At 37.1% G+C, this 24,033-nt stretch overlaps 1 protein-coding gene and 1 long non-coding RNA gene across 2 annotated transcripts in view; both read right to left on the bottom strand.

Moving 5' to 3' along the window:
* Positions 1-13,528, bottom strand: part of LOC127501595 (uncharacterized) — a 34,823-nt gene extending 21,295 nt beyond the window's left edge. The window contains exon 1 of the long non-coding RNA XR_007926651.1: positions 13,128-13,528. This is a non-coding gene — a long non-coding RNA (uncharacterized LOC127501595). The remainder of the gene's footprint in view (positions 1-13,127) is intronic.
* A 6,256-nt stretch (positions 13,529-19,784) lies between these two features.
* Positions 19,785-21,825, bottom strand: twist1a (twist family bHLH transcription factor 1a). The gene is made up of 2 exons (XM_051873643.1): positions 21,129-21,825; positions 19,785-20,244 (listed from the first exon to the last, which is right to left on the bottom strand). The coding sequence occupies exon 1, from the start codon at positions 21,675-21,677 to the stop codon at positions 21,159-21,161; it is 519 nt and encodes a 172-aa protein (XP_051729603.1). The 5' UTR covers positions 21,678-21,825; the 3' UTR covers positions 19,785-20,244; positions 21,129-21,158.
* Positions 21,826-24,033: the final 2,208 nt, after the last annotated feature.

The raw sequence follows: 24,033 nt of genomic DNA, 5'->3' as shown, positions 1-24,033 counted from the left end.
CCAAGTCGGTATTGAAATTTAAAAAATGAGAAGCTTTGAGCGCTGTTGAGCAGATTCGTAAACACCTCTGATTGGCCACTGTGTTCACGCGCTCGATATGTCTATGATTGGCTACATTGATCAACGCTTCAAAAACATGTTGAAATTAGACATCTTTGACGCTCTTCACAGTGCGCTTACACAGATACACTTGACCAGTCTACTGATAGACGCCTGCTTTCAAATGCTCCCGCTTTCAGTACGCTTTCAAATTCAAACGCTCCCATGCGTTGATCATTGTAGCCAATCACAGACATATCTGATGAGTGCGTCAACACAATGGCCAATCAGAGGTGTTTACGAATCCGCTCAACAGCGCTCAAAGCATCACATTTTTAAAATTCCAGTACTGACTGGTACCGAAGTCAGTACTTTTGACAACTCTACACTCTAGCAAACTCTTCTAACTCAAGCTTTCCAACTGTAGATTTGAAATAAAGACATTTGTCTGAGGCTTAGTGGTGGTGATGCTGAAGTCGTGCAAAGTCATGCATTTGTAGTATAACTTTAGCTTTTACTTCTGTATTTAAAGGGATAGTTCACCTAAAAATGAAAATTATCCCATAATTTACTCACCCTCAAGCCAGGTGTATATGACTATCTTCTTTCAGTCAAACACAATCAGAGTTATATAAAAAAATACTCTGGCTTTTACAAGCTTTATAATGGTAGTAAATGGGGGCCGAGATTTTGAAGCCCAAAAAAGCACATTCATTCATCATAAAAGTAATCCATATGGTTGCAGGGGGTTAATAAAGGCCTTCTGAAGTGAAGTGATGGGTTTTTGTGACAAAATATCCATATCTATCTTCTGGTAATGTCCGTCTGCACATTCACGAGAGAGTCTGGCGTATGACATAGGATGTAGGAGTAGATTAGCAGACGCCTCTCATGGTTCAAACAAATAGAGCTGGGCAACAAACTCAAGCTCCTCCGACATTTCTCTTTATATACTACGAATTTGTGAGCGGCGTTTTGTTTTGCTCTATCCTTTGCACTTTCATGTTCGTCATTACGTCATGCGTGGGGTCAGAGGTCACTCTTCCGCCGGAATCGAGTTGCGTATGGAAGCCAGTGATTCTAGTTTATAGATATTTTTCTTACAAAAACACATCGCTTCGCTTCAGAAGGCCTTTATTAACCCGTTGGAGTTCTATGGATTATTCTTATGATGGATGGATGCGCTTTTTTGGGCTTCAAAATATCGGTTACCAATCACTCCCATTATAAAGCTTGTAAAAGCCAGGATATTTTTTAATATGGCTTGAGAGTGAGTAAATTTGTGTGTGAACTAACCCTTTAAGATTTCATGATGAACAAAATGTGTAAGAATCATTACATTTTCTTGCTTTCTGCCATAATCCAAAATCCTACTGGCTTTTTGTGGAGGGAACCAGACTGAAAAACTTCTAGCTTGGCCTATAAAATTAAATCATCCCTGCAGCAATCTTAAGCTCGTTTCAAGGATAAGAGACACTTTCAGGCATTTAAGATGAAGAAATATCTTAAACCTGACTACTTGCCAGCTTAGGCTGATTTTAAGCTGTTTTGTTTAGCTTTTGCCATTTGCAATCTTACACTAGTTTGGTCCAGTTTAAATACCAAGGTGGTCTCAACTGGTTTAAGTTGTTGTTTTTCTCCCCATCCATCCGTCTCTAGTGCAATAGGACTTTGTTCACATAGCATAAGGTTTGTTTTCCTCTCATATTCAAACCCATTAATCAAACATGGCAGTAAATCTCCTCAGAGGTTTGGGGTTGGGCAGTGTTTGTTTCTTCGGGCAGTAATCACTGTATTTCGTGCAGTGTTCTGCTCTTTGAATTAAAAAAGTTGTGTAGCTGTGGAGAGAAGCAGTTAACGGTATAGCATCGCGTGTGTTGCACGACCTGTCATGGCATCAGACGTTATCGCTCGTGCTGTGTTTATCTTAGCAGTTTCCTCTCTGCTGCCTGAATGGGGAGCCAATTAAACATGGCTTTCTCTGGGTCGGTTCAGTTTGATTGTGTCACGATTCATTACACAGAATTACCTTCCGCATGAGTGGATGTCTGTGGAGGTTAGAGAGCCGACTCTTTCGTCGTTGTTTATTTTGTTCTGTCTTCTTCACTGGTTGGTTCATTATCCGTCATTCAGCTGAATCAGTGTGATGGACAGATATTTGGGGCAGGGAAAGTATGAATTTAACAAAGAAATGCCTTAAAGGGGTAGATCACCCAAAAAAATTCTGTCATCATTTACTCACTCTCAAGTTGTTCCAAACTTGTATGAATGTCGGTAACAATCTGATGGTCCCCATTGACTGCCAAATTTATTTTCCATACTATGGAAGTCAATGGGGTCCATCAACTGTTGGGTTACCCATATTCTTCAAATTCAAAATATCTTTTTTGTTCAGCAGAAGAAAGAAATTTAATGCAGGTTTGGAACAACTCGAGGGTGAGTAAATGATTACAGAATTTTCATTTTTGGGTGAACTATCCCTTTAACGATACATCGATATGCATTGATCAAATGATATGATCTAACAATGCAACATGTAAAAAAAAAAGATATATATTTTTAAGATGCACCTTTATTTTGACACTCATGTCGGCCACATGCAATGTGAAAAAACCTTTGAAAGACTAGTTTGACTTATAAAAAGATGTCAAATTGCCACTAAATTGTCATCAAATATTTGATAAGTTTTAACAACTTGTTTTTCTGTGTATTTTTCAACACCTGGTGTATGGAAGCTTGTTTCCACCACTAAATAAAAAAATTAAAAATGTAATTGCGACTTTTTATCTCACAATTCTGACTTTTTTCTTTGCAATTGCGAGTTATAAAGTCAGAAATGCACGATATAAAGTCAGAATTGCGAGATATAATTCTGACTTTTTTTCCTCGCAATTGTGAGTTATCACACAATTCTGACTTTTTTTCCTCAGAATTGTGAGATATAAACTCACAATTGTGAGTTATAAAGTCAGAATTGCGCGATATAAACTTGCAATTCTGAGAAAAACAGTCTTTTCTCCCTCACAATTATACATTATAACACGCAATTGCGAGTTTATCCCTCACAATTCAGACTTTTTAATCACGCAATTCTGACTTTATAACTCGCAATTGTGAGTTTACTTTATATCTCGCAATTCTAAGAAAAAAAGTCAGAATTGTGAGATAAAAAAAGTCGCAATTACCTTTTTTATTTTTTTATTGTGGAAACAAGCTTCCATACCTGGAGTGCCTCATTTTGTTGTATATAATCAAATATAATCAAATTGGCTGCACAAGTTATTTCAACTCATTTTTTAAAATCTTGTCTAGTTCAATCACATATAACTTAAAAAATTAAGTTGATATTGGTTAAAATATTTTGATGAGCTAAGGTAATGGAAAACAAGTTGCCATGACTTGCTGATCATATCATTTTTACAGTGTATTATTTAAAAAACTAAAGTGTTTTTAGTGGGATACAGGATTTGCATTTTTGGAGAGTTCAATTAAATGATCATGTTACATTATGGTTGCCTTTTGTGAATGAATAAAAAAACTGGTTGTGTAAAATAGGCACATAATATCATAAAATTGATCATAAGCCCTTGAATCTAATCTAATTGTAACTGTATTGTGGCATGCTTTGAGATATCTGCAAATACTGAATTGCTAGCTTAGAGAATCAATGTTTTGCATGGGCACGTACCACTCGTATTTTCTTCAAAGAAATGCAAAACTTAATATTTCAATAGTACAAATAATTAAAAGTGGCATTCGGAGTGTTTTGGGTGCTGCACAGAAGTTTAACAACATTTTAAACAGTAAAACATGGTCATATTTTTTCTTCAAATGAGGTTTGTTGTGTTTGTATAGCCTTGAATGACACTTCAGATGCTGCGAGTGGAAAGATCAACACACCTTCACTGAAGAACATTACGTAAATAAACTCCAGCTTGTTCTCAGAAATGCCACTGAGAGAGAAAAGCACTTTATTTCTTCTTATTTCAATCAGACAAATAATCTAACATGGCACTTTTGAGTTTCACTGAAGTTCGTGGTTGGTTTTTCTCTCTCTCTGAGGAGCGGGGGGTTTCTGCAGGTACTGGTGCTTCAGGTATGTGCTCATGCAGCGTTTGCGTGTGTGTGTGAATGTGCTCGGCGTGTATAGTTACATGCATGTGTGTGTATTAGCGTGTGTCCGGACCAGCACGCCCGCGGGTCGCTCCAGAGATGAAACAGATAAGGTAATTGGCTCTAATGAAATCCAGACCTAGCAGTCCAAATCTCTCTCCTGTTCGGTTTCTCTCTCTCTTTTCATTCAAATCCATTTATTCTTCTCTCTTTCTGTGTCTCTCTTTCTTTCTCCCTCTCATGTTCATGTACGTCTGTTTGAAGTTTGCGAAACTTCGGGCTTAAGCGAATTTTGAAACCAAACTTCAGCCTGCTGGGCCCTTTGCCATGGAGACTCTAATTATCGCCCTTTTGCTGTCGTGGAGTTTACGGCACAGGAAAAGAGTCATTATGCATTCGATCCATATTCTTTTTTTAATGCTGAGGGAAGGTTGAAAGGTCGCCAAAAGGAGGTGCAGAAAAAATGGCAAGCAGGGATGGGAATCTCACGGAATATACTGATTAATGATAGGTGATGTGCGTTATGTTTTTCTAAGTTAAAATACTTCCCATCTCAGTTTAATATGGGGAGATAAAAGGAAGCCATTCGCAGGTTGAAACACTGGTGCTTTTAAAACATTGTTCTGTTTGTTTGAGCAGCCCAACGCAGCAACTGTGGCTCAACCAATGTTGTAAGATGGGATCAAGACTATCTGTATGTCCAGCCAATGGAATACAGGAGAAATGTTTTTTCCCTTAATCACATATAGCATATCTCAATTGCTTGGTTGTTTATATCGTCACAAAACATAAAGCTGGATATGTCCAACTTTACCCACAAACATACAGTATACTCATATTTATACAACAGTTCTTTCTGGTTCTCGAATCTGATTGGCTGAGAGCAATGCGATATTCTATTGATAACAGCACTCCTACCTTTTCACCGTTTGTATTACTCCGCTTGAAGCGACTGTCATGGCAGCCGAGCAAATCCACCGTATTTTTTACAAATACTACACTTGTTATACCACAAACTGTAGTTTTAAGAGTTTTTTAGGTGAGAATGTAGTTTTTAGACCTGAAATATGTGACTCATATTTAATTATAGCGCCTATTTTACAATTTGTTTAGAGCTCCGGGATGTCAGCGGCCGTTCAGTGCTCGAGTACCCGCCAAGAACAGCTTCATCTCGGCCAGTGCTTCGGAGATTTGCCGCTGGCTCTTATAGTGGTTAAATATGAAATTCATTTTAGGTACATAAAACGGGCAATCTTTAGTCTTATTAATCTATTACTTGTTCCAGAGCAAATCGAATTGGGCTATGTTAAATTTAAAAATTTAACATTAAGGCTACATTTAACTTACATCCTGAAGACCACTGCTTTTGCATGTCTGACTGAATTGTACAATTGTGTTAATTTCCTATTGTCATTCATAATGGCTATTGTTGTTAATTTAAATATTGTTAAATAAATATTTTATATAAATAATATGTTGCATTTGCTATTGAGAAAGGGTCCATTAGATGGCAGCAAAACTTTACGAGTGAATGAGTCAAAGACTTTTAAGTTGAAAGGGACTTTAGTAAACAAAGGACAATATTTTAACGCTGTTATGGAAAATTCCCTTAACTGTAAAAAGGAAAAATACAAAGATCGCTTTCCTCAGTGGACGTTCAAATGGATTTTTATAATGGATATAATATTATGGACATCGACCTGAAGAATGAATGTTATATCAGACACAGGTAATGCTCGCTCAGGCGATCTCTCTCTCTCTCTTATTGTGAAAAGTACTATATAAATACATTTGACCTTTTCAAATTTTCATTTCGCATTTAGACACACCTTTAGTGATTCTATTTGTGCAGCTGTTTTGTGAGTAAATTAGTCTTTTTTGAATGATTAATGTAAAAGAACTAGTTATATTATACTGAACATTATATATTATACTGAATACACCATTGAGGACTGCAAGAGAAAAATGTTTACAGTCTTCATATTATATGAACAGCGATGCACGAAACACTGTCAGAATATTTCGATACAGCAAGTATTTTAGTTCTAAAAAAATGATGGAGGCATTCAAGAACTGTTAATGCAACTGAAAGCTTGAGTTTTCCCTCATCTGCACTTTACTGTTCATAAAGGAATCCATAAGGCAGTGTTGGCAGAACACTAGAGAAAGGAAAGCGGAAAAAATTAAGAGAAAGTTTTTCTTAATTGTTAATTAATTATGGTTTGGACTTTTGCTTAAATATGCCAAAACAGGACATAATTACAGGTTTTAATGAAGAATGTTAACAAATCTTACAGATCCCCAAGCAACATAAGCACGCTAGAGTGGGAGGTTGCCAAGGGGTTGCCATGGTTGTTTACACGTTTCTAAGGTGAGCTGGGTGGTTGCTAGGTGGTTGTTTAGTCAAAGGAGGTACCATTCATGTCTGTAGCACAAATGGCACAAAGTTTAATTCTTAGGATTAGGGGGTTTGAAATCTTAACCCTAAGTATGAGCAATACTAATAGTGATGCTTGACTTAGCAAACAGTACTAAAAACTAATTTAACACGCAAACAGATCCCTGGGAAGAGGGAGGAACAAAGACCTAATGAGGAAGGATTTACAATGCCCCACTGATTCATAAAAACCCAGTTTGGGCTTTTAAAACCTCTTATCTGTCCACAACTTTTAACTTGAGCTTCACACTTCCGTATAGTTAAGATGGGCCCCCGCGGAGGGTTTGAGGGTGCGAGAGGGTCTTTTACCCCTGCAGGGGGGCAGAAAACGCAGGGGTGATGAAGTGCCGGAGCGGCGTTGTTGTTGGTTCAGACTGCATGGGGCGATGGACCATCTGTTTCAGGTTTTCTGTCTTTACTTTTCTCTTTCTCTGTAGAGTAATGGTGCATGCAAAGCAGCAGGAGATACCTGCTTCTGACCTCTAGAATCCTCAGATGTAAACTTGGGAGTTTTGGTTTTAGATCATAGAAATGAACAAAATTAGAAATGAATCTGCCCATTTTTTCAAAATGTTAAGAATCATGATTTTATTTTGTAAACAGAGATCAAGATTCACCCACAATTCTGAACAAACAACTAAACAAAATAACGTAATTTACTACAAAATGTTAAACAGCTGCCGTCTGTTTAAAATGTTTCATTAATCTGAATGAATAATTTTAAAAAATGTTCTGAATTAATGATTCAGTGACTCACGCAAAAAGACTTCACTTGTTTCATTACTGGATGAATCAACGTTTTTGAATGAATCTCTCGAATGAATGATTCAATGACTCACGCATAAGGACTTCAGGCTTATTCGAGATTCATCGGCGCTGCACAGACCGATCGGCGTATTACATTAAAGTACCATGAGAGCATTTGGATAGCATACGACTCCTTATGCTTTTGAATCGCTCTCGCGTTACATTGATGTCATACGCGATCGGTCTGCGCAGCGCCGATGCATCTCGAACAAGCCTATTACTTGTTTCATTACTGGATGAATCAGCGTTTTTTAACAAATCTCTTGAATGAATGATTCAATGACTCAAGCATAAAGACTTCACTTGTTTCATTACAGGATGAATCAGCGTTTTTGAATGAATCTCTTGAATGAATGATTCAATGACAAATACATTCTATGACAAATACTTCTGTGATAATTTGAATATTTGTAACATGGAAATAACTGTGTGGTTGAAAAGACTGTTTATTTCATACATATACTGTACATGACAACTGTTCTCTCTGGGTCAGCAGCAGTGCGAACACAGATTTGCATGTTCCAGTGTGATTTTGTTAAATGTTAAATAGATACAGGTATGGAAGCTTGTTTCCACCATGAAATAAAACAATTTAAAAGATAATTGTGACTTTTTATCTCAGACTTTTTTCTCACAATTGTAAGTTTATATCTTATATCTGTGAGTATATAAACTCACAATTGCGAGTTATAAAGTCAGAATTGCGAGATATAAACTCAGAGAAAATTCTGAATTCTGAGAAAAAAAGTCAGAATTAAAAGTTTATATCTTGCAATTCTGAGTTTCACAATTGTGAGATAAAAAGTTGCAATTACTTTTTTTATTTTTTAATGGTGGAAACAAGCTTCCATACAGGCGAATCGTCATTTAGGAATGAGATCATGTGGGTGTCCTGAATCAATATTTTAATGATTAATTGTGCTACCTTCATTTACATGTACCTAATTCGTCACAAGTCACAAAATGCAAAATGAATGTCACTTCATTTCTACTTTCGGAGTATGAATTATCCTGTGCATTAAAAGACAGAATAATATAAATGCAAACACTGTAAAAGTTTTGCCACAAACTCAACTCCATTATAATGATATCTTGAGACAGCTTTTCCCCTTGACGAGAAATATTGTCACGTTTTAATATCGCGAGATCTCGTCACACCCCTAGTTCTGAATGCAGCAATGTTTAGGGTTTATATAAACAGAAATTTCAGAACTTGAAATCAGAGTGGATTCATTCGGATTAACAAAAATTAGTGCATGTAAACATACCTAATGAAATCAAATTTAAAATATGAATATATAAATCATATTATTATATAAAAGAGCATTATATCTGCACAGGCATATGCCCAGACGTGATGGAGATAAGCACACTACTGCCACTTTAAAAAGGATTGTTCATCTAAAAATGAAAATTCTGTCATCATTTACTCATCCTTATGTCGTTCAAACTGATATAACTTTCTTTTTTCTGTGGAACACAAAAGAAAATATTTTGAAATATGTCTATGTTTCCCAATGTTATTTAGATCCCAATGGTCTTCAAAATAACTTCCTTTGTGTTCTACAGAAGAACGAGTGAGCAGATTCAATCTGTTTGAGTAGATTCAATTTGTTTGTGAACAAATTGTTCAGGACTGCATTTCCCAACAGCACTGTGAGCCTATGCAATTGGTAGAGAGCACTGACTGAACCCAATGCTTTCTACAATCTACTTAGGCTTGGGATAATCTTCTGGTTCAATTGATTTATTGTAAAATTTTTCCTATTATCACTGTGAAGCTGATTTGAAACAATCAGTATTGTAAAAAGCGCTATATAAATGAAGATGACTTGACTTGAAAAGATCTGAATTATTTGTTTACGAATCAGACATTGCTAATGTGAAGTGTTCTCAATGAACTACACTGTCAACTAACGAGACTGAACTTTCATTTGAGAAGAGCAATTGTGCAGAAATGCAAACCGAATCAGACCAGAGTGACACAGTTTGTAAATGAATCTGGATCATGAATGAGGGTTTATAAAAGCTGAACACTCACTTCTCAGGAATGCTTTTGAAACCAACCATGGCAGTGCTGGGCACAATGAGAGAACCTTCATTAAAATGAAAACGAACATCTAATAACTCAATTTTCCTCTTTGAATGCAGCATGTGGAGTTTAATAGTTGCTGGTGGGTGGATTACATGCAACTCCATTGATGGTTTAGACATTTTGTGAATCACGCTGCCATACTTTAGCGATGACATGCATGTGTACACAGCATTTTCTTTTAAAGGATTAAAAAACAAAGTCAAGCTCACTCATTCGGAAAGATTTTTCTTTACGATTTTTAAAAACAGAGCAATTTTCTTGTTTCCTCTAAAGTGCTCAGAGAACAGACGGGATGTGAAACTGTTTGAATCACTCTTACAGAGAGTTAAACAGTTAAAACGCTGCAGCCGCGACTCAGCAGTGAGCTGCCTTACTGTCTACATACAGTAAGCAGCTCCCTTCTAAGGGAGCATCATGACTGACATGGAGAAATCTCTGATTCAAAACTGTACATTAGCCGAAACTCTGAGCATCAAACAAACAGCTTAAATCATGGAAAATGCCCTGTAGGTTCTCTTGCCAGAATTCGCAACACACACTTTTTTTTTTTTCCAAGTCTTGACATAATGCATGTACCCTGAGCAACCCGGCTGACACACTGATCATGATGCAGTCATGATGAACTTTATACACTTGTGTATCTGTTTAGCATTTCTGTCAGGGTGACACCAGTCAACGAGGCTTAATGAAGCCTTGAAGCTTTGCCCTGGAGGGGGGCAGTAGAATGTTTGGAGGTGTCACTGAAGGCTAATTACCCCCCAGGGGGATGGTGGTCTGCATTTACCCCCCACAGATCCCCTCCAGGAAAACCTGACAAAGATGCATTAAGCAGAGCTTTTAAAAAAAAAAAAAAAAAAACCCCTCTCTGAAACGTTAACCTCCCCTGAGCCGCTCTGAGCAGGACGTGCTGCTTTAGTTTGTCAGACTGTGGCTGTGTGATACACATGCACAGGACTAAAGTGCATTTGATACAGCATTTCCAACGAGTTGAAGAGCTATTTAAGAATAAATGCACTTCAGATCTCAATGCACATCACTTGATCTTCTGACTATCTTCAGTTATTCATTGATGTAGAAAGTACCACAGGTGCTGTATTCTTTTCTAAATGTTGTTCGATAAACAACAGTTGTTTTTAAAGTCTGAATATTTCAGTTGTTATGTTATGTTGCCATGAGGGGATTGAAACTTGCATTAGTATTAATGTTGTGATGTCATGACGGTGAACGTGATTTCACCAAGCACAGCATCTTTATTGATCCTGGAACAACATTATAATCAGCCAATCAGCTCTGAGAGACAAGTTTACAGTTTATGTCATCTTTTTATGTTATTAACCTATCATTTCTCTCTGATTTTAGGGATAAGTTATGGGTAGGGTTAGGTTTAGAGGTTGGGATAGGGTTAGGACTACATTTTAGGACAGGAATGTTGTTCCAGGATCAACAAAATATGTCCAGCAAACCCCCTTAGGCTGGTTTAAGCTGGTCTTTTCAGCAAGGAAATTTTATTTTTGTCACTTTTTATTGATAAGATAGTTGAAAAGAGATGGGAAATTGGGATCGAGAAATGTGAACAGCCACATTTGAACACAGATCACCATTATGAGGGCAATACGCTGAAACATGCAGGCTTCTTAACCGCTAGGCCACGGCTCCAACAAACTCACACTTCTTTTTTTTCCTTTTTTTTAAGTTACATTTATGGTCTTTTTGTGCCTTTATTTGGAGAGGACAGTAGAGAGCAGACAGGAAAGCATTGGGCAGAGAGAGGGGGTCAGGATCGGCAAAGGACCTCGAGATATGCGGACCTTGCGCCATATGTCGGTGCACTAACCACTAGGCTATCGACGTCAACAACTCACACTTTTCTAATAGTTTTGGATCAATCGCTAGATGTCCCACGCTGCACAAGTCCGTCTTTAACACTGGCTCGACATGTGAAACATCCAGATCATACCACAATTATGCTAATAGGGGCTGAATCTGTGAACACAAAACCAAACCATGGACCTCGAGAACAATGCTCTGTGTTTGTCAACCAAAAACAAAAAGTGTGTGTTTGATCCAGCCCATCAGATTTTCCTGGCGAGTGGCGTAAAAACACTTAAGCGGACATGCCGAGGGCTAGTTTCAGGGACCAGTCTAATTAAAATATTTCACTTTTAAAAGTTTCCAGTGGATAGATTTGACCTTGTGTGCATTCCAGTTATTCAGGGGAATAAAGCAGGGCAAATGCATGCTTATAACTTTCTGTTCCAAGCAGGGATCTCATCCAGAGGAGAAACAGAGGAAGTCAGAGGGGAGTTGGCTTCATACATCTTAGTGAAACAGGTCAGTAAGTGACTCAGTCCTTTATATTCTCTTGTTCCTCCAGAACATCATTCTTCATTTCGGTCATGATATGGGGGTGTTAGTTCAAGTACAGTTGATTTTTATTAAAACTATCAGATTTCAGCTTTGTTATATGAAGGTCATACTAAACATTACTTATGCATTTAACAGATGCTTTTATCTAAAGTGACTTACAGTACATTGCATTAATACAGTTAAGGTACACTCTCAGAAAAAAGGTACAAAAGCGGAACGGGAATTGAACCCATGACCTTGGCATTGCTAGTGCCATGTTAAAACCATCTTGGAAACTGTTCACCAGATCTTAAATTATTTGTGCTACTTTTCAAATGTCTTTAAGTAAAAATATTTGATTGTTTTACCCAGATTTTCCACAACTTTCAATCTAAGAAAATCCATCATAAAAATTACATTTTTGAAAGTATGATGATCTGGGGTCATGATATGGATTTTTTATTATTATTTTAATATTTTCATTGAGGTTTACTTATAATGTTAATGTTAACAATAAAACAAATATATATATGCGGAAAAATTATATTCCACCCTCATTCTGACCCTCTGTCGGAAATGATCTGTTTTTAAGGGGCGGCTCTTTTAAAGGGAAACCTAAGTCTTTTATGGCCTAATTTAACGTAAATTATGTCTCTTTCTGGAAGAGTAGAACACTCATGAAAGATTTACGTTATTTAAAAAATCCACATCTTTTTATACATATTTTGGACAATGGGGGGCGCCATTTTAGGTGCGCAGCGCATTCTGTGTTGATGACGTCAAATGGTTGCACTCGGTGAGCTACTGGTGCTACCAACACAACTCGAAAAATAAAATACTGACACGATGCTACATTGTGCAGCTTATAGTTGTAATTTAAAGGCAAGAAAATAGTTTCCCTGGTAAATTTCTCATTAATATCATATTATTTGGGGTCGCTTCAATCCGCGGACATGAAAAACAACCTGCGGCAACAGGATGCACTGCGTAGAATGCACTGCACACCTAAAATGGCGCCCCCCATTGTCCAAAATATATAAAATGATGTGGATTTTTCATATAACCTAAATGAGTTTTCTATTACATATTTCAGTAAGAGACATCATTAACGTTATATTAAGCCATACAAGTCTTAATATCCAGGGTTCCCTTTAAGCCTTGACAGTAAACGGCCACTGTCATGATTGGATAATGCCATTGCATAGGAAAATGTATCAACGCCCACTTCTATCGCGTGGTTTGAAAACATTATCCATATAAAAAGCATTAATGCATTAATTGTTTACTTACGGTTTGCCATGTAGCTGCTGTCAAATCCAATACAGTTGCTTCAGCTTTCAACAAAAGTTTCTTTGCGAACTCTCCATTACACTGTGCCTCGATTACAAAACAGTCTGCAGTCAAATGCTCCAAACAAACATATATTCCTCCGGCGCGATCCGGGACGCCATTATAAATAAACCATCCACCTGTTCCTGAAGCTGGAATCCTTCTGAAGTCTGTAGAGATGCATTTGTCCCGGTGTCAGACCGCAGACTCAAGTGCTGGAGTATGTCAGAAACTGGACGTGCATCTGTGTACTGTATCCACACACTGCACAGCGTCAGAGATTATAATGGATTCTATTTGCTTTTGACGCGACGCTCGCGTCTGGTGTAAACAGATGTCAGCCGTTAAGTGACTGAATGCTAGTGGGCGGGGCTTATGGCGCAACAATTCATCGATGTCTTGATTGAGAGGCAGTCATATACAAAGGTATTTTTAAAAACAATTTCAGTATTTACTGAGTGAATAAATTACTTGACATAAAATATGAGATGTGATGTGTGAAGAAAATACTTTAATCAGAATATTTTAATGTGCAGCATTTCTATTTTCTCAAGCTGATATTTTGTCAAATTATGCAAAATGTTTGAAAATATTAAGGGCACATACAATTTAGTTATCTAGATTAAGGAGTCAACCATTTAATTATTCAGTTATTCTATTCTACAAAAAAAGCTGGGTTAAAAACAACCCAAGTTGGGCAGTTTTATTTAACTCAACTATTGTTTAAAAATGACTATATGTCTGGCTTAAAATGAACCCAAAATAGGTTGGAAATTAAAAATCAGACACATAATCACTAGAGACAATAATAATAATCAAAAGCTGAACATTTATTAATAAGCAATTTAATAAATGTTTATTATTTAATTATTATTTATTAAACTTATTAATAAATGTTCATTTATTAAACATACTAATAATTTTGGCTTCATTTTAAGCGAGCAATACAGTCATTTTAAATAGAACTATCCAGCAGGCTGGTCAAATATTTAACCCAACTGCTGGGTCAAAACAACCCAATCGGTTTTGTTTGTCCACATTTAACCCAGCTTGGGTTATGTTTTTATTTATTATTCAATTATAATTTCCCAAAGTGCCTATAGAAACATCCTCTATTAAATCTCTCCATCACTGAAATCTTTTAAACAGCAACAGGTTGATTTAAGGTTGAGTTCAAATTGTTTACCCCCTTCAGGCAGGCCGAAACTTATTTTAGGGGGCAACTAGCAAACACAAACAAATATCAGACAAAAGGTCTTTTATTTTGCATGAAAGATTGTGATGTGTTTGTGTACACTGAACTGCATTCTGATTGTCTGTTTATTTTCATAGAAACCACACTGATGGGCAGGTAGATGTGAGCTGGCGGTCTATTGTGTGCCACATGTAGAGTGGCACATAGATGCCATTACAGCTGCCTGGGTGGTACATATACACAATAACCCCACTACTGCCAAAAACACATGCACCAGAGAGGCTGCAAACCAGAGGACCAGGACAAACCGGTTGTGGCCAGGCACGCCGTGACCAGCCACTTAAAGTCTGGTATTGGCGTAATGCCTGGGATGTGAGGCACTTTTGTACTTTGTGGGGCTTTATAAGAAAGATTCTTTAATTATCAGACACATTCAGGACTTTTTACCACACGGACAATCTCCCATTGGAGTAAAATCTCTTTTTGGGGTTTAAACCTACAACCTTTTGAGTTACCAAATACGTAAACACTCATGTAGCCACAACATGCAACATAAAGTCGGGTTCAATTTGCAGCTTATTTTGGCAAACTACTTTTCGTTTAGTTTTTTATGTGTCGTGTAGTGGCAGGTTTCTCTGAAATCGATTATACCACACTAAGAGATCGACGTGGGAAAACTGAATCAAATATGCCTACCCACAAAACCTTGTGCAACCAGCACTTTCACATATTGCTCAAGGCTGCTTGATTTCTGAAAATATCTTGCATTCCTGTTATTGTGTGGGACGACTTTTAACACCAATAAAATGTCTTGGTTACGTTTGTGCATTTTTAAGGCTTCTTATTGAGGCATGTTTGCAGCATAACACCCGACAATCAGAGCGCCGTTAAACGTCAGAAAGAAAAATGTGGTAATGTGAGTTTTTAGCATCCTAAACCCACATTATCACTGCAGAACTCTGAATATTTGACAGGAGTTTTATTAATCTCTTAAGGGAAACGGCAGCATGCAGATGTTGTAGTTCATCAAGGTCCTCCATGCATACAGAGAATTATCATGCTGTGCGCAGTACATATGCTGCATATTGCAATACAATATGAGTATGATAGTATGCCATTCCAAGCACACCCTGATATGATAGGGATGAATTATCTTGCCTCGAATATGAGTTAAATGTAATGCGATGAATCTCTGGACACAATTAAAATAGGCACACAAGATCTGGCTGCTCATAATAATTTAAATATGATTGGAATCTCCTAGGATCGGAGCGGTGGCATGAAAGAGTCGAATCCATGTGGTTCCGCTTACAGCCCAGAACCCACTAAATCAGAGATGAAAAGGCCTTCGCTCAAATGAAATCATATATTAATCTAGTCTTCCAGGACGGACACGCTTTGTTGAGCTGTGGAGTTTGAGGCTTCATTGTGTGCTGGAAGTTTCCATTGAGCAGAAAAGACACGAAATTAAAGCAGCATGTCGTGGACAATCTCACCTCAACAAAAGCCACATCATATCACCAAACATCTACAGCTGACCCTTGACCTCACTGCAGAATCAAAAGGTTCTTCATGCATTTTGCTGATAATCAATATTGTGTTTTAAATCCTCTTGATCTGATGAATCTGATTTTATTGTGCTTATGTTTGGGATCTCAGAGACATTGAATATGTAGAATTTTTGTTTATAACATTAGGAAAATTATGAAGTAGCAACCTGATACTTTAATGGCAAGCATGTCTTCTGAAATATAAAAGGGTAAAGGATGATAACTGTTATGATAACGATAAATATATAGTTCTTAAAATCGTTCTTAATACTAAGTCAAAACACCACACTATAACGATAACGGCAGAGAAACAATATCGTTGGAATCATTTTCAGAACGATTTTTTCAGCTGAACATTGACAGCCAATCAGAATCCATTCTGCTTTATAGAGCTCGAGCATTTAAAGTGACAGACGAAAAAACTGCAGCGTGCTTAAAATAAACAGAACCATATTGGTGTGGACGCTAATAAATTTTTAGTTATCGTTTCTGGGCGTGAACGGGCGATAACAATAATTATATAGTTCTAAAAATCGTTCTAAATTTAAAAGAATAGTCCACACACCACAACTATAATGATAATGGCACAGAGAAACGATTTTTTTTTTTTCCAGCTGCCGAACCATAAAAACATTCACAGCCAATCAGAATCCATTCTGCTTTAAAGAGCTCGAGCATTTAAAGCGGCAAACGACAAACGATTTTGTATTTTGGTGTGGACGATATCTTTTCTGGGCGTGAACAGGCTTTAACGATAATTATATAGTTCTAAAAATCGTTCTAAATATAGCCTAAAAGAATAGTTCACACACCACACTATAACGATAACGGCACAGAAAAAAAAATTATCCTTGGAATCACTTTAAAAACATTTTTTTTTTTTCAAGCGATGAGGAATAAAAACATTGACAGCCAATCAGAATCCAATTTTTTTAAATAGCTCGAGCATTTAAAGCGGCAGACGACAAAACAGCAGCGCAAAATAAACAGAAGGATATCGCAAATTATCGTTATACTAGTTAATAGTTATCGTTCTTGATGTGAACGGGCCTTTACTCTGGATATTTATATTTTATTCACTTCAACTATCTGCACCTGCAATGTGTTTTGCTCTTTCCTACAAAAACACCTGTTTTTTTTTGTTTGTTTGTTTTTTAAATCAAATTCAGCAAATCTTATTTTCCCTCAATTAGTATTATGAATATCAAAAACAATCTTAGCATGCAGGTATTTTAATTGTTGAAATTTTTAAGATTTATTACATGAAACATATTAATTGGACAAACTGACTTTGGTATTGGTTTGAAGAAATGTTTGAAATGTCCATGTCAATGTGAAACACCTGTTAAAGTGACCCTAAACATTTATCAACCTGTCCACACTTTCCCAAAAACATCACAGCATTACAAAATAAACAGAAAAGAATTTCGTTTCACTGTTTTCTGTTTCACTGATTATTCTGACACTGAATATTATTCAGTGCTGTTTAATAGTTATTAGTGCTATTTATTTTTATTTTTTATATATAACCAAAACATAAATATATAAATACTATTAAATAAGGTACAATAAAGTACATCTAAAAACAGATACAAATGGCTGTACAGCTCAAGCTCTTACAATTTACGCAAATGCTAAGATGTGATTTAACAATCTGCCATTCTTCTTCACATTTTAATTTTGCAGGTTTCTCCCTGCTTTGAACTGGTGAGAGCAGATGAGCAGTGCATTAATGTCTTCAAAGACTTTTGAGTTTTAAATCATGATGTTAAACCCATCAGGTCAAACACGCAGAGACTGATAACACACGAAAGAGCTGCTGTGCGTGAGTGTGCGTGCGTGTGCGCGTGCACTGCTGTATAATTCACGTGGATCAGGAATTTCATGCAGTCAAGTCCACAGAGGTGAGAGTTTCTCAAGTTTAACACAACACGGACATGCTCATTTGAAGATGGTGAATCGATTCAGCTCGGTGAATCTTTACTGCCCTACAGGTCAGATGCTTTTGCATCAACATTCGTCAAATCGTTTAACTGGACAAGCCTGTTTTACTCAGGACCATTTCAAACGATCATGCATAAGGCCCGAGCGCTCATAAGCTGCAGTCATATTGCATGCTTGATTTTGTAGTGAATGTTTTTATTGGTTTTCTTTTCTTTCTGAACACACAATAAAAACAGGAACATTATATCCGAGTTCATAATTCATATTTCCTTTATTTTTATTCGAAAAAGCACTGAATTACCACATGAAAAAAAGCAAAACTGCAGTATATCCAGCTCAGCTCGATAATTTGAGACACACCGTGTTCAAACTATGCAGATGCAAGCGAGAATCTAAGTTTAGAGAATTAATTACCAGAAGCATTCTGCAGTATATCCTCAGCGCGTGATGAAATCCCTGCACAACTCCAACAGATGTCCAAAGCAAGAGAGAGAGAAAAAAATCATAGACTTTTCCACGTCCTTTTGTCGGTTAAAGTTTGAAGTTCAAAACGCGCGCGCGCAAAACCTTTCCCACAAACATCAGGTTTATCATTCCATCATTATCCCATCGAGTCTAACTTCTTTTAAAGAAACTCAAAAGATATTTGTGTCAGACTGAATGCGTGCATGTGAAGGCGGGTCTGAGGCAACTCAACATCTGTTCTATTCACGTGACGGTAAGAAAAATATTAACAACATCTGGTAAAAATAAGTTTGATTCAGGTGCCTGGGCTCTCTCTTTTACTCTCTCTCCCACTACAAGTCCCCAAACCCTTGGATTGAAGCGTCATTTAACGTGTTTCTGACTGGAAACCGACAGCAGAAACAAACGCCAGATTCCCGCCTAAACCGCGTGCGGGCCTCATAAAACACGACGTCTTAAAATTCTATACGGAAAAAAATTTTTCTTGTGGCTTTCTGTGGTGATCACGTCGATATTTAATTGATAATTTATACATTAGGCCTACAATAAATAGGGTTATATTAAAACCTCCCGCGTTTCTTTATTTTATTTCCCGCCTTTAGTTTTTTTTTTTTAATCATATTTATTATTCTTGATTATTCCTACATTTTAATTGTTTGCTGATTTATCGATTCGTAATTTTTCTCTCTGAATTGATAAAAGACTCTCGGTTGTAAAATGCTCGTGTTTGACCCCCTGCACCTTTCCGTGACCTTCCCGACCCTTCGTTTTATAGACATCTGGGAATTCCATACATGTTTGGAGCCCGTTACACACCTTCAAATGATTCTTCACAACATCCTAAACGCTTTCCCAGACCTGCTGTCATATGCTGTCCTTTTGGGTTAAAATGCCCGCGCAAAATGACACAAATGTCGTAATTACTGCAGAAACATTTATTGTTTACTATGTTATTTTTTTTTTTACGTGTTATCTGTTATAGTAGAAAATAACATGCAAACATAATTTGTGTGTAACCCCTATTATTACAACAGTTTTTGTAGGCCTATTTAATTCGTCCAAATGCTTAAAATCATTACTACTAAATAAAATGACAGATTTTGGGTGAAAACAACTCGAAAAATATTTATTAATAATAATTAGCATTATCTCCGGGTTAGGATAAATCTCCTTCATTTAAGTTTAAAATACTTTCCTTGCAAATGTCCTTGTCGTAACAGCATCTTAATACTTAAGAAAAACAAAACTGAGTTGAGTGGGCCTTTATGTTGATGAGAAAGTATTTTCTTCTAGAACGATTTTTTTTTTTTTTTTTAATAAACGTTTTTTATAACAACGGCAGATCAGGCTTATCGAATGATTATTGCAGTTGTTTCTGTGTACAAAAATACTTTTCGTCTTTTTTAATGTATTTTTGAAATCCCTTCATATTGCATGACTGCAGTAACAACATGCTAAAATAGGTACGTTTCAAACCATGTTTTATTGCAGAAAATATACATATTTACATCGTATTTAAAATAGAAAATGCATGTAGACACCAGATCTCTCTGCATTCTGACAATCATTAATAAATAAATAAATGTCTTTTCTAGGACCAGTCAAAGAAAGTGTTGAGCCGATTTCCTTCATTCGTTCTGTTTTTCCTTCAGAAATAAATATGACGGCACGCTCTCTTCTGCTGTCAGAACTGCAGCGAGTCTCTGTTGGTCGACAGAAGCACATGTTTTCCACATTCACAGTCACAACAGCCCAGATCTGAGTGTAATTCCTGGTCCCATGTCGTAGTTCACAACTGTAAGTGCTTGCAACGACGTCATGATGCTCCGGAATTTTCCCTTTATAATCCTTATTTTCGCCGTTGTTTAGTGTCGGTCCTTCCAGTGAGTTCAGCTGCTCTGACTCGATGCTTATGGCCGAAAATCTGAAAAAACAAAGATGAAAGTGTGTTATAAAAAATCCATGAGAATATAGTACAACACGATGGAACATTTATCTAATAATAACATGCATTTAATTACTTAACTGACCTCTTAACTTAATAGTATTTATAAAGACAATCCCAGAATAAATGACGTTTGCAAAATCCCCCCAACTTTGGTTGCACGAACTTTAAAAAAATATTTAGCACCAAATTATGAACTATTTTTAGTGCTGAATAACCGTTTTGTTTATGTTCCTCAAAGAACCATGTTTTGAAAATGCAGGAGAGAATCTTTTAAGCATGACAGGTAGTTTATCAGCCAAAAGTTTGGACACATTTACTCTTTCTTTATTTGGCCTATCACTAATTTCTACACCACAGAAATATTATAAAACGAGCATTAAATAACACAGATGGAAGTTTGTGGATAATGTAGTGACCAAAACATGTGAAAACTGAAAATGAAATATTTCTTCGTTGTTTAAAACTCCAACTTCTTGCTCAAAACATTAATCAACCAACTTCACGAGGTGCATCCTGGGATGCTTTTCACTATCCATGCACACAAACTAAATATATGTAATAAGTTAGGTTAATTCAGGGTGGTTCGTTTTCTAGACAAATATAGGGTGAATTCAGGTTGACTGGGACACCTTTCCCAGTTATCTCAATGGCAAAAAGTGTCCAGTCAACCTGAATTCACCCTATATTTGTCTAGAAAACGAATGTGAAATATTTAAACATAAACTTCTAGAAGTTTTTAAGATAATTTAAGTGTGTCCAAATTGTTTTGTCTGGTAGACTATTAATATCATCCGAAAACCTTCAAGGATCCCTTCATTTTCAAGCGACTTTTGAAATGCGTAAAGTTTTGCATCGCATACCATGCTGCGTCAAAAGCGCGCATCCATGCGTTAGTGTGATGTTGACATGGACCACGCGCCCTCCATTCTCCATACAGAAAACGCGTAACTGAGTCTCTCGTGCGCCACATAACTGCAGCTGGACATTTTGGAGTCCAGCTCGTCGCTCTGCAGAACCTGACAGAGGAAATCAATGTACCGGGCGGCCAGTTTGAGAGTCTGTATCTTGCTGAGTTTGTCCGAGGGTAACGTGGGGATGATTTTGCGCAGGGACGCGAACGCCTCGTTCAGAGACTGAGTCCTCTGACGCTCGCGCACGTTCGCCATGACGCGCTGCGTCTGCAGGTCCTCCAGAGACTGCGGGCTGCCGCCGCTGCTGTTGCTGCACTTTTTGCTTCTCTTCCCGGGCGTGGGGCTGTCAGAATCCTCGCCGTTCTTCCTGCTCGGGCGTCTTTTCCTGCTGCAGCGCTTCTGTTGTCGCCTGTCGAGCTCCTCCTCACTGTTCCCCAGACTGTCCACTGGAGACTCCGGGGAGCTGGACTCCTCGTGCATCGCCTCTTCCTCAAACATCACCTTTGAAGTCAGAGGAAAAGCTCTGATAGTATGTTCGTAGATTCCCTGTCTCCAGCGGGATGGGGTTAAAGGCTCGCGTCCCTCTCTCAGGGTGGCTCCTCGTGCGTCACAGAGGTGTTTCTCAAACTTGAAGGGAAGTTTGGAGGCTCTTATAGTCTGGAAGGCGCAAACTTTTTGGGGCGGCCTGTGATTGGACAAGAAGCGGCTTGACGTAAGAGAGGAGAGGCGGGAGAGAGCCGAGATCCAAAAGGTTTCCGTTACACAAGAAGCCATCATGATGGGCCAATCACAGCGCTTCATTTAAACTAAACACAACATACACACTCATGACATATTCACTCATACACTGATGTTGATGTTTATGTAATTCAAATATAAAATAGAATAGAATAGAATCTATTTTGGGGATTTTCAGAGGTGCTGTCATCCTACTCCAACCATATTAAAATTATAACATCCATCATGCCGTCAAAATAGTGAATGTAGACTATTATTAGTATGATCCAACGAAAATACTGAAACATGTGTTGACAAATTTATCATAGGCTGATGATTAATTTTGATAAATGAGCTGCTGAACTGAACATATTTAGCCTTTTAGTCTTCTGTAGATGTTGTAGAATAGAATAGAATACAATAGGATAGAATACATTTCTTTTAAACGAAAAAAAAAAAAAAAAATACTGAAACATTCAGTACTGAATCCATTACAGTGATTAATATGAAATCATTAACAGGGCTTTTCAACTGGACAGATTTTAGAGTGGTTTCTGGAATGAGTGGAGAGATTTTATGATTTGTGACTGTCAATGTTGGACCACAAATGCTCTCAAAATGCAGCGTGCACGCGCAAAAGTTTAACATTAAGGATTTTCTTTGGTCAGTAGCGATGCATTACATTCTTATTGTATTTAATGTATTAAAATAATTAGTGTTGTCAAACGATTAATCACGATTAATCGCATCCAAAAGAAAAGTTTGTTTTTACATAATATATGTGTGTGTGCACTGTGTATATTTGTTATGTATATATAAATACACACACATGCATGTATATATTTAACAAAAATATATTCTATTTATATATAAAATATTTATATCTAATATATATATATATATATATATATATATATATTGTAAATATTTCTAATACATGTATGTGTGTGTATTTATATATACATAATAAATATACACAGTACACACATATATTACGTAAAAACAAACTTTTCTTTTGGATGCGATTAATCAGTGGATGCCAGTGGGTTGAAATCCACCTCAAGTCACTGTAAAAGAAAAGAGCCAATCTGGGTTGGCTAAGTAGACCTCATTGTTTATTTGAACATGTTCTGAAATGCATGTCTGTGTTAGTGTTATTGCAGAGTCAGGTTTCCTTCTGCACCGTTTTCATACGCAGCGGGTCGCCAAGCGCAGACGACGCGCAAACTGTGTGGCCTCTTCGGTCCAACACAAACACACTCCCCAAACTGGCCTTTTGCTTTCACATAGATCCAGCGCCTGCATTATCTGCACAGACCCACACAAACAGAAGTCTTACTTAAATTTCTGTAAATGTCATATAACTTAGCAGCATTATTCATTCAAATTTAGGCTTCTAGATGTCACAAGACCGTGGAGACGCTCCCTTTTAAGTGTTAAGTCCAAGGTTTAAAGATTCCGCAAGGTGGCGCACTGACGAAACTTATCCATGCGTCTCATCGTGCGTAAATGCGCATCTCACATCTGTGATTTGACTTGAAGATTCACCAAATCGCATAGATGACAGACATGTGTTGTTTATATTGTACGGTGTACAATGCGCGCTATACATAAATGTTTGAAATGACTTGAATATTCTATTCAAAAAGTGTCCACGTATGGTCATTTTGGGAACCAAAGGTCCAGGCGGCGCACCTGTTCTAGGTTGATTTGTAATAGTTGTCCACTGAACCCTGTCAACAGTCTTGAAACAAATCCACATACCCGAAAGACACCCGAAAACCTCAAAAACACCGAAATGCCACATCAAAAAATCCCTCCAAAATGCAGCAATTTATATAGAATTCCTGTTGAAAATCTATCATTATTTGGAACTCAATCCTAAAGGATCCTAATGTGATTTTTTAAAATATAGGCTAATTAACATTTGTTTCCAATATGTCAAAATGCTACTTTTGGACATGAACAGTTACTTTTGGAGTATTTCTGGATGTCAAACTCCTACATATGAGATTTACTGGGTAACTGTCCAGTAGCAAAACATTATTCCAGTATAGTTCTTAACTGAATAAATATTACACAATATCCTAAAGGATTATAAGAGTCAAATAAGATCATAATGAATCATTCCATAGAA

This window comes from Ctenopharyngodon idella, chromosome 19 (assembly GCF_019924925.1).
Source record: "Ctenopharyngodon idella isolate HZGC_01 chromosome 19, HZGC01, whole genome shotgun sequence".
NCBI classification, from domain to species: Eukaryota; Metazoa; Chordata; class Actinopteri; order Cypriniformes; family Xenocyprididae; genus Ctenopharyngodon; species Ctenopharyngodon idella.
Note: the sequence above shows the minus strand (reverse complement) of the source record. Positions and strands in the feature narration are given on the sequence as shown.

Coding starts and splice junctions, on each gene's coding strand:
- twist1a (XM_051873643.1), bottom strand. CDS start 21,677: ATGTTTGAGGAAGAGGCGATGCACGAGGAGTCCAGCTCCCCGGAGTCT.